Here is a 17500-nt window from a genome sequence, read left to right on the forward strand (position 1 = left end):
TGGCTTTTGAAACTTTTTTGAATATTCTTGTCAGTTCGTGAAGTTTCAACAACATTTTTGTCTCTAAATTTTTGCAACGTGAAAACGTGGGGTGTTTTGAAATTCTGCATTTACTGCGACATGTTTACAGAACAGTACAGTACACTGCAGTACATACAATACAATACAATACAATGCAGTGTACTGCGATGGAAACGTCCCCTCTCCCCCCCCCCCTCCCTCCCAAATAATCCAGCGGCACCTTGTCATTTCCAGATATTCACTTTTTTTTCTCTTTCTTCTCTTCTTTTCTAAGCCCCCCCCCCCCTTTTTTTTTTCTCTCTTCTTCTTCTTTCTTTCTTTCTTGTTCTTATCAAACCTAGGTTGTCCCAGGTTCATTCACGCAGTGAAATGCATGTACACAGCGACCACCCATCCGACGAGAGATAAGCAGCCAGTCAACCAACCAAAATTAAAGGAATGGGGGGGGGAGGGAGTGGGGGGGGGGGGGGGGGGGGGGGAAGGCAAGGCTGAGCAAAACCCGATATGGGGTGGACTTGAGCTTGGGATCTGGTTGTTGCTATATTGAACTTGTTTGTTAATTTAAAGTGGAATGTCATGACGATTTTGAGTAGCAGCAGTGTAATTATTCCACCAGGTGATGAAAGTGAAAGTGTGTGTGTGTGTGTGTGTGTGTGTGTGTGTGTGTGTGTGTGTTGGGGGAAGGTGTGTGTGTGGGGGGGGGGGGCCGTAGAGATAGACTGACCTCCTGTAGATGACCGTGGCGATAACACCGATGATGACGACAGCGATAAGAGCCCCCACTGCCACGCCAGCTATGGTGCCTGCACACACACACAGACACACAGACACACAAACACACACAGACACACAAACACACACACTCGCATACAGACACAGAGACACACACACTCACAAACACACACACACACACACACACACATTCACACACACACACACACACACAAACACAAACACACACAGACACACAGACACAGACACAGACACACACACACACACACACACACACACACACACACACAATGTAGTAACTGCACTTCAAATGTACGCCACACTGAACTCCTTTCACCAATGTTTAACAGTCAATGGGTTAAAATCGGACGTTTCATTGTCTTTATCTCTGTCTGCCTGCCTGTCTGACTGGCTGTCTGTTTCTGTTTCTCTCTCTGTCTCTCTCTCTCTCTCTCTGAGTTGTGTTATGTGAATAAACATTTTGATTCAGTCAGTCAGTCAGTCTCCCTGTCTCTCTCTGTCTCTGTCTGTCTGTCTGTCTGTCTGTCTGTCTCTCTCTCTCTCTCTCTCTCTCTCTCTCTCTCTCTCTCTTATCACCCGTTCAAGCAATTCAACTACAATCTACAATATTGTTCAAAGTACACATAAACATGTTACTACCTTATCTGAGTAAATTTGTTCAAAGGGCACTAGAACGTCATAATTCGGATAATAATATTATTATTCCATCTCGAGTGTAAGTCTTGACTTCCACAAGTCCAGTTTTGCATTAATTTTGTTTACCATCTGATTGGAACAAGTCGTTTTCCTTCGTTCAAGTCAAAACGTGTGAGGCGTTACATTACTTTTAAATCAAACGTACCAAAACATCCACACCACAAACAATAAGCCCAAAGGACCAATATGAACAGGGGCTGTAGCCAAAGAAAAACAGGCGGTTTTTTTGTTTGTTTTTGTTTGTTTGTTTTTGTTTGTTTTTTTATGCCTGTATATGAGAAATTGACGTATTCCAACTTTGTATATGCTGACTCTGTATTTCATACTTCACGGTGAATATCATCTCTATCAAAAAAATGTATTTTATGTTTTGCTGATCGCTTTTAAAATTAAAATTTTCCCTGAAATTGTTTGTTGTTGTTGATAACATCACCATAATCAATCATCAACATTCTTTATGTATAACGGTGTTTGTCTACCGCTGTCTGTCTCTCAGTCTCTTTCCTTTATTCCATGAAAACATTATTTACTTTTTCCCCCTTAAAATTGAGTACCCGTATTGATAAATTCAAGTTAATGTTTATACACTTTTGCAGATGTGTATTTTTGTACTTTTCATACAGTGAATATCATCTGTTTATGCTTTTGTATGGCGGCATACATTGGCTTGTAGGTCTACTTTGCATAAAGTGAAATCTCATATGTATTTTCTTTTGTACGACAGTGTGTATTGTATTGTACTTTGCATAAAGTGAATCTCATATGTATTTTCTTTTGTACGACAGTGTGTATTGTATTGTACTTTGCATAAAGTGAATCTCATATGTATTTTCTTTTGTACGACAGTGTGTATTGTTTTGTACTTTGCATAAAGTGAATCTCATCTGTATTTTCTTTCGTACGACAGTGTGTATTGTTTTGTACTTTGCATAAAGTGAATCTCATCTGTATTTTCTTTTGTACGACAGTGTGTATTGTTTTGTACTTTGCATAAAGTGAATCTCATCTGTATTTTCTTTTGTACGACAGTGTGTATTGTATTGTACTTTGCATAAAGTGAATCTCATATGTATTTTCTTTTGTATGGCAGCATGTGTTGTCTTGTACTTTGCATAAAGTGAATCTCATCTGTATTTTCTTTTGTACGACAGTGTGTATTGTATTGTACTTTGCATAAAGTGAATCTCATCTGTATTTTCTTTTGTACGACAGTGTGTATTGTTTTGTACTTTGCATTAAGTGAATCTCATCTGTATTTTCTTTTGTACGACAGTGTGTATTGTTTTGTACTTTGCATAAAGTGAATCTCATATGTATTTTCTTTTGTACGACAGTGTGTATTGTTTTGTACTTTGCATAAAGTGAATCTCATCTGTATTTTCTTTTGTACGACAGTGTGTATTGTATTGTACTTTGCATAAAGTGAATCTCATCTGTATTTTCTTTTGTACGACAGTGTGTATTGTTTTGTTCTTTGCATAAAGTGAATCTCATATGTATTTTCTTTTGTATGGCAGCATGTGTTGTCTTGTACTTTGCATAAAGTGAATCTCATCTGTATCTGCTTTTGTATGACAGTATGTATTGTTTTGTACTTTGCATAAAGTGAATCTCATCTGTATCTGCTTTTGTATGACAGTATGTATTGTTTTGTACTTTGCATAAAGTGAATCTCATCTGTATCTGCTTTTGTATGACAGTATGTATTGTTTTGTACTTTGCATAAAGTGAATCTCATCTGTATCTGCTTTTGTATGACAGTATGTATTGTTTTGTACTTTGCATAAAGTGAATCTCATCTGTATCTGCTTTTGTATGACAGTATGTATTGTTTTGTACTTTGCATAAAGTGAATCTCATCTGTATTTTCTTTTGTACGACAGTGTGTATTGTTTTGTACTTTGCATAAAGTGAAATCTCATATGTATTTTCTTTTGTATGACAGTATGTATTGTATTGTACTTTGCATAAAGTGAATCTCATATGTATCTGCTTTTGTATGACAGTATGTATTGTGGTACATTTGTTTCCTTTTTTGACTCACTTGTGTAAACAAAGTGAGTCTATGTTTTAACCCGGTGTTCGGTTCTCTCTCTCTCTCTCTCTCTCTCTCTCTCTGTGTGTGTGTGTGTGTGTGTGTGTCTGTGTCCGTGTGTCTGTGTGTCCGTGGTAAACTTTAACATTGACATTTTCTCTGCAAATACTTTGTCAGTTGACACCAAATTTGGCATAAAAATAGGAAAAATTCAGTTCTTTCCAGTCATCTTGTTTATTCTCTAAACTTGGCACTTTGACCTCTAATTCTGACCCAACAACATGAGGAGTCATTATCATCATTTTTTGTTCAAACAGGAACTTCTTTTGCTAAGCATGGAATTTTTATTTATTTTGCAAACGTTCTGGGTGCAGATAGTAAAAAAAGGGAAATTACTCTGTAATTAATGCTAGGGTACTTAATTTATCACAAGTGAGTCTTGAAGGCCTTGCCTCTCTTGTTTTATTTTTAATTCAACATTTTTGGTGTATGTCCCTTTCATGATCTGCACCATGAGTGTGATCATGACGATGATTAACATCATCATCATGATTGTTGTTCTTGTTTGTTACAGGAACAGATCGGAAGACTACGACTGAGCAATGCTTGAAGTATCTATCTTTGAGTAATAAAGTATTTGAGCCTCCAGTCTCTCTCTCTCTCTCTCTCTCTTGCTCGCTCGCACGCGTGCGCGCATACATGTACATGCTTTAACCCCTAGACTGCTGCTAATACACACTGCTTGTACGAGAAGGGCTGTCTCCTAACACTGCTTGTACGAGAAGGGCTGTCCCCTAACACTGCTTGTACGAGAAGGGCTGTCCCCTAATACTGAAGGGATGTCCCCTAATACTGCTTGTACGAGAAGGGCTGTCCCCTAACACTGCTTGTACGAGAAGGGCTATCCCCTAATACTGATTGTACGAGGAGGACTGTCCCCTAACACTGCTTGTACGAGAAGGGCTGTCCCCTAACACTGCTTGTACGAGAAGGGCTATCCCCTAATACTGCTTGTACGAGAAGGGCTGTCCCCTAATACTGCTTGTACGAGAAGGGCTGTCCCCTAACACTGCTTGTACGAGAAGGGCTGTCCCCTAATACTGCTTGTACGAGAAGGGCTGTCCCCTAATACTGCTTGTACGTGGAGGACTGTCCCCTAACACTGCTTGTACGAGAAGGGCTGTCCCCTAATACTGCTTGTACGTGGAGGACTGTCCCCTAACACTGCTTATACGAGAAGGGCTGTCCCCTAATACTGCTTGTACGAGAAGGGCTGTCCCCTAACACTGCTTGTACGAGAAGGGCTGTCCCCTAACACTGCTTGTACGAGAAGGGCTGTCCCCTAATACTGCTTGTACGTGGAGGACTGTCCCCTAACACTGCTTGTACGAGAAGGGCTGTCCCCTAACATTGCTTGTACGAGAAGGGCTGTCCCCTAACATTGCTTGTACGAAGAGGACTGTTCCCTAACACTGAGATCATGGTGTCAGTCACTAATGAGATGACTGGTCAGGTTTTCGGTCACCATTCTTAATTCGGATTTCCTAATCACGTGAACACATTGGCTTTGGTCACCATCTCCAGTAATGTCATTGAAATGCGCGCGCGCACACACACACACACACACACACACACACACACACACACACACACATTCACACAGACACACACACACACACAACACAACACAACACACACAACACAACACAACACACACACACACACACACACACACACACACACACACACACACACACACACACACACACACACACACACACACACACACACACACACACACACACACACACACACACACACACACACACACACACAAACACCACAAGAGAATGGGGAAGAGAGAGAGAGAGAGAGAGAGAGAGAGAGAGAGAGAGAGAGAGAAGAAGAAGAAGAAGAAGAAGAAGAAGAAGAAGAAGAAGAAGAAATATTCAGAGAGAGAGACAGAGAGAGAGAAGAAGAAGAAGAAGAAGAAGAAGAAGAAGAAATATCCAGCTGACCTGTGGCCATTCCATGAGAAGCGTCACTGTCCCCCTGAGAGTACTTTGATTGCGTCACAGATCCCGCAGAGCCCTTCGTTGACGTCATAGCACCTGCCGCTGCTGTTGTCGTCATCTTCACAGAAATGGACGGGAACACGGTGTCGGGATTAAGAGTGGTGGCTTTCGCCGACGACGTTTTCGCACCGCGTGACGTAGACTTTTGAGTCGGTGACGTGTTTGTGGCTTTTGACGTAGTTGACGGTTTGAGGGTCGTTGGCGTTTTCGTTGTCATCATTTGCATCGTTGGTGTCGATGACATGGTGGTGGTGGTGGTGGTGGTGGTGGGTCTGGCCATGGGGGTGTGGGTTGTTGGAGGAGGAGTTGTCGTTGTTGCTGTTGTTGTTGTTGCTGTTGTTGTTGTTGTCACTTTGGTCGTCTGTGTTGTCATCTTCGGTGTTGGTGAGGGAGTAGTTTTTCTGGTCGTTGTTGTTGACGTCGGTGGAGGTGGTGTTTCTTTCTGTGTAGTTGTTGACGTTGCTTTTGTTGTTGTTGTTGTTGTTGTAGGAATTGGTGTGGTGGTGGTGGTGGTTGTTGGTGTGGTGGTGGTGGTTGTTGGTGTGGTGGTTGTTGGTTTGGTGGTGGTTGTTGGTGTGGTGGTGGTGGTTGTGGGAGTTGGTGTGGTGGTGGTGGTTGTTGGTGTGGTGGTGGTGGTGGTGGTGGTTGGTGTGGGAGTTGGTGTGGTGGTGGTGGTTGTTGGTGTGGTGGTGGTGGTGGTTGGTGTGGGAGTTGGTGTGGTGGTGGTGGTGGTTGGTGTGGTGGTGGTGGTGGTTGGTGTGGGAGTTGGTGGGGTGGTGGTGGTGGCTGGTGTGGTGGTGGTGGTGGTGGTGGTTGGTGTGGTGGTTGGGGTTGTAGTTGTGGTGGTTGGTGTGGTGGTTGTTGTTGTTGTCGTCGTCGTAGAAGTAGTTGTCGTTGGTAGTACTGAAAAAAAGACAGGGAACATGTAATCTAGCCACACCCCCAGGATAAAACATACCACAAAAACCTAACCTGACCTCTCCACCCCATACCATATCACTCCACAGCACTCCACTCCTCTCCACACCGCACCACACCACACCACACCACACCACATGACCCCACCCCAAACCACACCACATCATTCCACACCACTCCACACTATACCACAACACTCTACTTCATACCACACCACACTACACCATACCACACCACTCCACACCACTCCACACTACTCCACATCACTCCACAACACTCTATTTCTCATCACATCACACTACACCACACCACCCCACACCACACCACACCTCTCCACACCACTCCACGCTACTCCACACTCCACACCACTCTACTTAACACAACACCACACTGCACCACACCATACCACTCCACAACACACGACACGGCACAGCACAGCACAGCACAGCACAGAACAACACAGCACAGCACGACACGACACGACACGACACGACGCGACACGACACGGCACAGCACAGCACAGCACAGCACGGCACGACACGACACGACGCGATACGACACGGCACAGCACAGCACAGAACAGCACGACACGACACGGCACGACACACGACACAGCACAGCACAGCACAGCACAGCACAGCACGACACAACACAGCACGACACGACACGACACGACACGACACGACACGACACGACGCGACACGACACGGCACAGCACAGCACAGAACAGCACGACACGACACGGCACGACACACGACACACGACACAGCACAGCACAGCACGACACAACACGACACGACACGACACGACACGACACGGCACAGCACAGCACAGAACAGCACGACACGACACGGCACGACACACGACACACGACACAGCACAGCACAGCACGACACAACACAGCACGACACGAAACACGACACGACACGACACAGCACAGCACAGCACGACACGACACGACACGACACGACACGGCACGACACACGACACAGCACAGCACAGCACGACACAACACGACACGACACGACACGGCACAGCACAGCACAGAACAGCACGACACGACACGGCACGACACACGACACACGACACAGCACAGCACAGCACGACACAACACAGCACGACACGAAACACGACACGACACGACACGACACGACACGACACGACACAGCACAGCACAGCACGACACGACACGACACAACAGGACCCACAACACAACACAACACAACACAACATCGTTCATTAAACTGGGGCCATCTGCCTCAAGTCCAAAGGGGAACAAGTGGGGTAACGGGGACGACACGGTGTGAAGCAAGCTGACCCACTCCCCCAAGAAAGAAAGGCTGACCCACCAAACTGACAGATGTAGGAGTATTTGGCCAAGAAGGAGTCACACAGTTTGTCATGCCATCTGCCCCCGTCACTCAGTCGGATCTGGGCACAGTCCTCCCAAGCGTCCGGGAGGGAATCACTGAAAAACCAGCTGTAGCGTCCTTCTTGTCCCGGGGCCCAGTTTGTGTAGGTCACCGGTCGGCCTGTCACGACATGATTATTGTCACTTTTCTTTCATTGTCCATTATCATTGATACTCATTACTTATATAGATAGATAGACAGACAGATAGATAGATAGATAGATAGATAGATACCTATTTTTTTCTTTTCAGTAGCAGATTGGTGAGCGTACAATTAAATGGATCAGTTCATAGCAGGCTTTGACACCTTCTTGAAATTGAAACGGAAACCTCAACCATTGATGCTTATTTTGTCGCCTAACTTAAACCATGGATTCTTATATCATGGAGTGATGGCCTAGAGATAACGCGTCCGCCTAGGAAGCGAGAGAATCTGAGCGCGCTGGTTCGAATCACGGCTCAGCCGCCGATATTTTCTCCCCCTCCACTAGACCTTGAGTAGTGGTGTGGACGCTAGTCATTCGGATGAGACGATAAACCGAGATCCTGTGTGCAGCATGCACTTAGCGCACGTAAAAGAACCCACGGCAACAAAAGGGTTGTTCCTGGCAAAATTCTGTGGAAAAATCCACTTCGATAGGAAAAAATAAATAAAACTGCACGCAGGAAAAAAAATACCCAAAAAATGGGTGGCGCTATAGTGTAGCGACACGCTCTCCCTGGGGAGAGCAGCCCGAATTTCACACAGAGAAATATGTTGTGACAAAGAGAGAAATACAATACAATGTTGCCTCTCAAGCCCTTTTTGTGCTACACACGTCTCGCCTGCTTCAAGAGTATTATTGCTTGTGTAGAACCAATGTGTTATGTGCTGCTAGTTTAGTGTACAGATTCCAGCATACAGTGTGCTTTCACATAAGTATACTGAGAAGTCGATAAACGTAGAACTTTGCATATATTGCTTTGACATGTACGAAAGTCACGGTCTATTATCGTTATCGTCGTTTTTTTGTTTTTTTTTTGTTGTTGCGATTATCACTATAATGGCGATTATCACTATAATGCTTTATACAGTACTTAACACAGACTTTATACAGCAAGTCAGGACGTAAAGTGCAAACGTTGTACTCGGTCAGGAGAAATGGTCCACCTTCACCCCCCCCCTCCCACCCCCGCCCCCCTAATAAATTTGTGATGTGTATTTTTTGGTGCTTTAGAGTGTATAGATCACGACAAATCATGTTAACATCAAAATTCTTGGGACTCACTGTCCCTTCTGGCTTAATTTTGAAGGGTACCCATCTCAGGTGCCGTGGCTGCTTTTCGTCGGTCCAAAACCTTCCATAAGTTTGGTGATCACCTGTGTCTTTGTTATTTGAGCTACAAGAATTTCCTTTACATTTTTGTTCACAGTAATGCTGTCGCGTGCAACTTTTCAAACTAAAGTTATGGCCAGCTCTCTCACGCTCTCTCACCTTTATCCAAACAAAAGCCTGGAATAAACAGATACAAAACATTTACTCCAAATACTTTAACAAAAAATCACAGACACGATACAATACTTAATTAGACACCACAAAGAAAAGAAGTCTGTTCGTTTTCCTCTTCCACATGAGGAACACCCACAATTTTCCCTTCGTCACCCTCTTCTGTGACAGTTTGTCTTTTTCCCAGTAATAGCTTAGGTGTGTGTGGGGGGGGGGGGGATAGAAACTGGCACCACACAGTTCGTAGTTCTGGAAGGTGGACTCTGGTGTTGCGCTTGGGGAAACACGTCCACCAGCGACGCTCGAGCTCTCCAGGCGGAAGACGGCCACTCAAACAGCGGGGGATGAAGTTGAGTCTCCACACAGGAAGAATGGAGTTCCCTAGACAAAAACCTAGAATCTGCGGCTAAGTTCTAGTGAATTATCCACGATTTTGGTAGGATTCCGCCGCCGCCCACCATCTCGGGGCGGAAGGGGAATCACAATAGCACTACGTTACATTATGGACAGTGACTCATTCACTCCCCTTAAATATGGTTTACTGGCAAAGCAATCTGAACAAACTGAACGGTCTTCCAGTCTTTCTACGAAGTCTTTCCCGAAGTAGTTTACAAATCCACGGAAAATAATCTCACAAACAAATGTAGGCTAGACTTTACTTCACTGTTTCCACATTCAGAACTGGGAGAAATAGTAATTCTAGCACATTAAACAGAATACATGAGGTAATTTGAAACTAATACGGTGAAAGTAATACCGAATTAGAGAATAAGCACTCAAGCAAAAAACCACGTGTCAGTTTCAAGCAAACTGGTAACGTTCCAGACTAGGAAATAACTCTACGACGAAAATGAGAGATTAAGAACATGTACCGTCAGACCGTAAAAAATTCAGGTAACACATGAAGAGCAAAAGCGACTAATAATACAGGTACGTATATTTTCGGACGGCTGTACAACAAATACTACAAACTAAGATCATTCTATCAATGCAACGACTAAGATAAATGAATGAATACCTCAACGGTTTCTGAGATCCGGCCAAAATACCGGCTGAGCGTCTCTCTCCATAGGACCCTACACTTGACCTGGCCGAGTGTCCCGCTCCACTGACTAATGGTGCTGGTTTTCCAAAAGGAGAAAACTTTCTATAACTCACAAATTAGAAATATGCACGTCATGTTTTCTAGTGCAACACGTGCATTCCATACACTTCCTTGGCTACATGGAGCACGCGGAAGAGCTACAAGGAGAGGGGTCAACAAAAAGTGGCAGCGTTCACACACACGCACGCACAACCCTCCTTGTCCGTGACAACACCCCCCTGATTGAGCACAGACATCTGTCTGCACGGCTACAAAGGGGAAACAATTATTCCACAGATGCCCGACTCAAATAGTCGGCACCAACATTCAGTCTGCCAGGGATCACTCGAACTGTGAAGGAGTAAGACTGTAAGAGCAAACTCCACCTCAGCAGCCTTTGGTTCGCAACTTTTGCTGTCTGCAAGTACCGCAGAGGTTGATGATCAGTCTCGAGCACAAACTGCTGACCATACAAAAATTGCTGGAATTTGTCTGTAGCCCACACTACTGCTAAGCACTCCTTCTCAATCGTAGAGTAGTGACTTTCAGTTCCAGACAATTTCCTGCTGGCAAACGCAACAGGGTGTAGTACACCTTCCTTCTCCTGTAGGAGCACCGCCCCCAGACCACGGTCTGAGGCGTCAGTTCGTAAGACGAACTGGCAGGACAGATCTGGCAGTTGCAACACTGGCCTAGAAACCAGACGACCCTTCAAAGTTTTGAAGGCCCGATCGCACTCTGGAGTCCAAACGACGTTGTTGGGAGCACCTTTCCTGGTGAGGTCCGTCAGGGGAAGTGCTATGGCAGAGAAATTAGGGATAAACTTACGGTAGTAGCCTACCAGGCCCAAGAAGGCTCGCACTTGCGTCTTAGTCTCAGGAACTGGTGCTTTCATAACTTTCTCCACCTTGTCCATTTCCGGCAGGATTTGACCGTGCCGTACAACATGTCCCAGAAAACTCAGTTCCTCGAACCCAATGTAGCACTTCTTTGGACGGACTGACAAATTTGCTTCCTCCAATCGCTGGAAAACTGCCTCTATAGCAGAGAGATGTTCTTCCCATGTTTCGGACGCAATCATGATGTCGTCCATGAAGTTATGTACATCTTTCATGCCTATGGGATCCAGCAAAGCTCTCATCATCCTTGAGAAAACTGCTGCTGCATTCTTCAAGCCGAAGGGCATCACAGTGAACTGGAACTGTCCACTGGGGGTAGTGAAAGCGGTCATAGGCCGGATGTCTTCTCTGACCGGAATTTGCCAGTAACCTTTGCTGAGGTCCCACTTGCTGAAGTACCGGGCTTTACCTAGAGAAGAGAAAAGATGCTCTACGTCAGGTAGAGGTTCCGCATCAAAGACGGTGACGTTATTCAAACGTCGATAGTCAACGCAGAACCGGATCTTTCCGTCTTTCTTGCGTACGAGAACTACCGGCGCATTATAGGGAGATGCAGCAGGCTCTATCACCCCAAGCGTCTTCATGGTCTCTACCTCTTGCTTGACGATCTCCACTTTGGCGTGGGGCAAAGGGTACTGTTTTACTCGCACCGGATTTGCTGTGTCTACGGTCATGTCAAACTCTGCCAAGTTCGTCTTCAACGGTACATCCGTGATGACCTTCTCATGCCGACGAGCAATTGTCAAAACTTCCTTTCTGTTTGTCATTCAGACCTGGTCCAAAGTTCAAGTCAGCTATTGTTTCCTCAGCCACCAGACTGGGCACAGGCAACTCCCTGTCAGCGACAGAAGTTGGTTCAGTCTCCTCTATGACAGCAACAGCCACCATCGGAACTTCACAAGAAACAGAGTCCGCCTGTCTTTCCACATACCTCTTCAGCAGATTCGCATGGTACAATTTGTCCTGTCCTCCCATGCGAATCTTATAGTCAGCTTCTCCCTTCCTCTCCAATACCTCAAAGGGACCCTGCCAGCACAGCTGTAATTTGTTATGTCTCTGGGGCAAAAGCAGCAGTACCTTGTCACCAGGGGAGAACGCACGATTCTGAGACTTCCTGTTAAAAACCTCAGCATGTCTCTGACAAGCTGCAGCCAAATTCCTGCGTGCCAACTCACAGGTTTCCTCGATACGGTTCCTCAAGTCTACTACGTACTCTGCAGTAGTGCGAACTTCTTCAGAAGTGTGTTCATCTGTCCACAGCTGGCGCAAGACAGACAAAGGCCCTCGTACTGTTCTTCCGTACAGGAGCTCAAATGGTGAGAACCCCAAACTCTCCTGAGTCGCTTCCCGGTAAGCAAAGAGCAGTGCAGGGATATACCGATCCCATTGCTTTGGTTTCTCCTGAGTAAGCTTCCGCAACGCAGTCTTCAGAACGCCGTTGTACCGCTCTACCAGCCCATTTCCTTGAGCATGGTAAGGAGTTGTTGCCAACCCACGGATGGACAACAATCTCTCCATCTGCTTCATTACATCGCTCATGAACTGGGTTCCGCGATCAGTTAGAATCTCAGATGGCACACCAACTCGAGTCCAGACCTCCCACAGTGCTTCAGCAACCGTGGTAGCTTCAACGGTCTTAAGAGGAACGGCCTCAGGGTACCGGGTGGCGTAATCCACAACCACCAAGATATAGCGGTTCCCTGACCCTGACGCAGGAGTAATCGGCCCAACAAGGTCAACTGCTACCCGCTCAAAAGGAGTGTCGATCAGAGGCATCTTCCCAAGAGGTACCCTCTGAGGTTTTGGAGAGACTTTCTGGCATTGGTCACAGGACGAAACAAATCGGCGAACGTCCGCACACATACCAGGCCAGAAAAACTGTTTCCAAATCCTGTCCAGAGTCTTCTTTCCTCCTTGATGACCCCCCATAGGCGGTTCATGAGCCAGTTTCATTACTCCGTGTCTAAGCTGTGCGGGGACCACAACTTGACTGTACTCAGTCTTCGCCTGACGGTACTCACGGTACAGAATACCCTTCCTCCACCTGAAGGACACCTCGCCTGTACGACCAGAAACCCTAACGTCTCTACGATCGGCTGCCTCCCGCAAAGACTTCAATCTGGGATCACCTTTCTGTAGTTCCTTCAACTGCTCTGGCGTCACGGTCTCGAGACCTGGAGATGCCACCCGCAAAGTAGAAGGTTGCTTCTTCTCTGCTGTCTGAGCACGAGTGACTACAGAGATTTCCTTGGGTGTACCATACACTGGCAGAACTTTTCGGTCTTCCAACCGAGCATGATTCCCAACTATGAAATCAACCACTGGAGTCTCCATAACTACAGCTTCAACCTGACCTGTGAAAAACGGACTCTCTATCCTAACCACAGCAATAGGATAGTGCCGCTTGATGTCTTTCTCGGCCATTGAAACCTCAAGTTGCCTGCCGGTAAGATGACAATCAGATATGAGGGACTTCTTCACGACACAGACATGAGACCCTGTATCCCGCAGTCCTGGTACTGCCTTGCCTTCTACCACGACCAGACAGTGTGGATCGTATTCCTGCTCTCTACATGGCGTGCAGAGAGTAGGCACCTGAACTGATTGCCTGACCTGTGTCCCTTGATGCTGTACTGCGCCCGCCGATTCCCCTTTCCTGGGACAGTCTCTAGCCAAGTGCTTAGGTGACTGACAGATGAAACAAGTCTTAACAGAGGAATTCCCAGACTCGCTCTTAGTTCCACCCACCTTGGACTTATCCTGCCCCGCTGAAGCGTTACCACTAAGACCTACCGGCTGAAGAAACTTCCTCCCACCCCTATGAGCCATGAAGTAAACTTCAGCTGCTGCGACAGCTTCTTCCAGAGACTGTGGCTGTTTCTCCATCACGTAGGCGGCCATGTCAGCCTGCAAAGATTGTAAGAACTGCTCAAGGAGAATCAATTGTTTCAGATCAGGAATCTTAGATTGCTCATGCCACTGCTTTAAGTTGTCCTGCAACCTGGCACTAAACTGCACAAAAGTTTCATTGTCTTTTCTTTTACAGTTCCTGAAACGACGACGATACGTCTCTGCATTCAATTGGTAACGAGCTAAAAGTTGCTCCTTCAGCTTATCGTAGTCACCCGCGTCAGCGTCGCTCAGGTTGTTGTAGACGTCCTCGGCCTTACCAGTGAGACGAGTAGAAACTCGAGTCGCCCAGGTGCTCTTCTTCCATCCGTACAGAGTAGCGACACGCTCAAACCTCTTCAACCAAGACGAAATGTCACCCTTACTGTCATCGAACTTTGGAAGGCTGGGGCGAAATCCACGGTCGTCGTCAGTGTCAGACTCTCCCTCTACCTGATCCATAACCATACTGTTGCCATAATTCTTCCCTTTCTTCCCCCTCTGCAGAACCTCAAGCCGGAGGGAATGCTCTTCACGCTGTTGTTGGTGTTGTTCCTCCTCCCATTCCAGCTGTTTCCGCCGCTGCTCTTCTTCCCATTCCAGCTGTTTCCGCCGCTGCTCTTCTTCCCATTCCAGCTGTTTCCGCCGCTGCTCTTCTTCCCATTCCAGCTGTCTCTGATGAGCTCTTTCCTCTAACTCCCTTTTCTCTGCAGCCTCATCCTCCTTAAGCATTTGACTAGCAACAAACTCAGCAACTTGCTCCCTGGGAACCTCTAACTCAGCAGCGAAACTGCGCCACCGTGAAATACGATCCTGCCTCCTTTCAGCCATGACGCTAAGCTTGCAGCCAGAACGAAGTTCCATGCAATCAATGAATGACCAGTATCATACACTAAAGAATGAAGTAATGTACAAATGTAAACTAACTGGTAACTTACAGATCCAAGTCCACTCCAAACACCTACAGCTACCTGTCAATTCATTACGATAATGTAATTAAGATTGTTAGATGGGAGTGAGTAGTGAACGAGGAGAGTGGCCAGTGACAAAAATGAATTCAGATACTAATATCCAAGAAAGGATCCTGGAAGGCTCGCCAATTGTCGCGTGCAACTTTTCAAACTAAAGTTATGGCCAGCTCTCTCACGCTCTCTCACCTTTATCCAAACAAAAGCCTGGAATAAACAGATACAAAACATTTACTCCAAATACTTTAACAAAAAATCACAGACACGATACAATACTTAATTAGACACCACAAAGAAAAGAAGTCTGTTCGTTTTCCTCTTCCACATGAGGAACACCCACAATTTTCCCTTCGTCACCCTCTTCTGTGACAGTTTGTCTTTTTCCCAGTAATAGCTTAGGTGTGTGGGGGGGGGGGGGGGGGGGGATAGAAACTGGCACCACACAGTTCGTAGTTCTGGAAGGTGGACTCTGGTGTTGCGCTTGGGGAAACACGTCCACCAGCGACGCTCGAGCTCTCCAGGCGGAAGACGGCCACTCAAACAGCGGGGGATGAAGTTGAGTCTCCACACAGGAAGAATGGAGTTCCCTAGACAAAAACCTAGAATCTGCGGCTAAGTTCTAGTGAATTATCCACGATTTTGGTAGGATTCCGCCGCCGCCCACCATCTCGGGGCGGAAGGGGAATCACAATAGCACTACGTTACATTATGGACAGTGACTCATTCACTCCCCTTAAATATGGTTTACTGGCAAAGCAATCTGAACAAACTGAACGGTCTTCCAGTCTTTCTACGAAGTCTTTCCCGAAGTAGTTTACAAATCCACGGAAAATAATCTCACAAACAAATGTAGGCTAGACTTTACTTCACTGTTTCCACATTCAGAACTGGGAGAAATAGTAATTCTAGCACATTAAACAGAATACATGAGGTAATTTGAAACTAATACGGTGAAAGTAATACCGAATTAGAGAATAAGCACTCAAGCAAAAAACCACGTGTCAGTTTCAAGCAAACTGGTAACGTTCCAGACTAGGAAATAACTCTACGACGAAAATGAGAGATTAAGAACATGTACCGTCAGACCGTAAAAAATTCAGGTAACACATGAAGAGCAAAAGCGACTAATAATACAGGTACGTATATTTTCGGACGGCTGTACAACAAATACTACAAACTAAGATCATTCTATCAATGCAACGACTAAGATAAATGAATGAATACCTCAACGGTTTCTGAGATCCGGCCAAAATACCGGCTGAGCGTCTCTCTCCATAGGACCCTACACTTGACCTGGCCGAGTGTCCCGCTCCACTGACTAATGGTGCTGGTTTTCCAAAAGGAGAAAACTTTCTATAACTCACAAATTAGAAATATGCACGTCATGTTTTCTAGTGCAACACGTGCATTCCATACACTTCCTTGGCTACATGGAGCACGCGGAAGAGCTACAAGGAGAGGGGTCAACAAAAAGTGGCAGCGTTCACACACACGCACGCACAACCCTCCTTGTCCGTGACAAATGCCTTCTGCGAGAGAGGGGGGAGGGGAGCAAGAGGGGGGGGGGGGGAAGAGAATATAGTATGTGTATGCGTGCGCGTTGGGGTTGGGAGTGATAAAAAGAGGTGGTGGGATGACTGAGACAGGGAAGGAGACATGAAAAGCGTCAGAGGTTAAAAGGAAGAGCTGCAAAAAGATTGGACTGACCGAGAGTAAAGTATAATTGTCTCAAACATTCCTTTTACAGGATGAAGCATGCTTATTATAACAAACATAATCAATCAAAGGTAAATACCGACTGGACTTTGATTCAAACATTCACAAAATTTTCGGAGTGATGGATAATTATTGAAAAAAACATCTTCTGAGGACAAGATTAATACGTGTTCTGTGGAAACTGGTCAGAGAGCTTTTCAAAGTCCCACACACCCACCTGTGTCCCCCCAACACATCTGTGTCCCCCACCCACCTGCGTCCCACTCACACCTGTGTCTCACACCCACCTGTGTCCCACACACACCTGTGTCTCACACCCACCTGTGCCCCCCACACACCTGTGTCCCCCACACACCTGTGTCTCACACCCAACGGTGTCTCACACCCACCTGTGTCCCCCACACACCTGTGTCTCACACCCACCTGTGTCTCACACCCAACTGTGTCTCACATCCACCTGTGCCCCCCACACACCTGTGTCCCCAACACACCTGTGTCCACCACACATCTGTGTCTCACACCCAACTGTGTCTCACACCCACCTGTGC

At 46.1% G+C, this 17500-nt stretch overlaps 1 protein-coding gene across 1 annotated transcript in view; it reads right to left on the reverse strand.

Moving 5' to 3' along the window:
• LOC143287387 (uncharacterized) overlaps positions 1-17500 on the reverse strand; it is a 23173-nt gene that overhangs the window by 965 nt on the left and 4708 nt on the right. Inside the window, exons 3-5 of the mRNA XM_076595364.1 lie at positions 7848-8030; positions 5524-6483; positions 746-824 (exon numbers count right to left, since the gene is read on the reverse strand). Of these exons, the coding sequence (XP_076451479.1) occupies positions 746-824; positions 5524-6483; positions 7848-8030 (1222 nt within the window). The remainder of the gene's footprint in view (positions 1-745; positions 825-5523; positions 6484-7847; positions 8031-17500) is intronic.

Source organism: Babylonia areolata, chromosome 11, assembly GCF_041734735.1.
Source record: "Babylonia areolata isolate BAREFJ2019XMU chromosome 11, ASM4173473v1, whole genome shotgun sequence".
Taxonomy (NCBI): domain Eukaryota; kingdom Metazoa; phylum Mollusca; class Gastropoda; order Neogastropoda; family Buccinidae; genus Babylonia; species Babylonia areolata.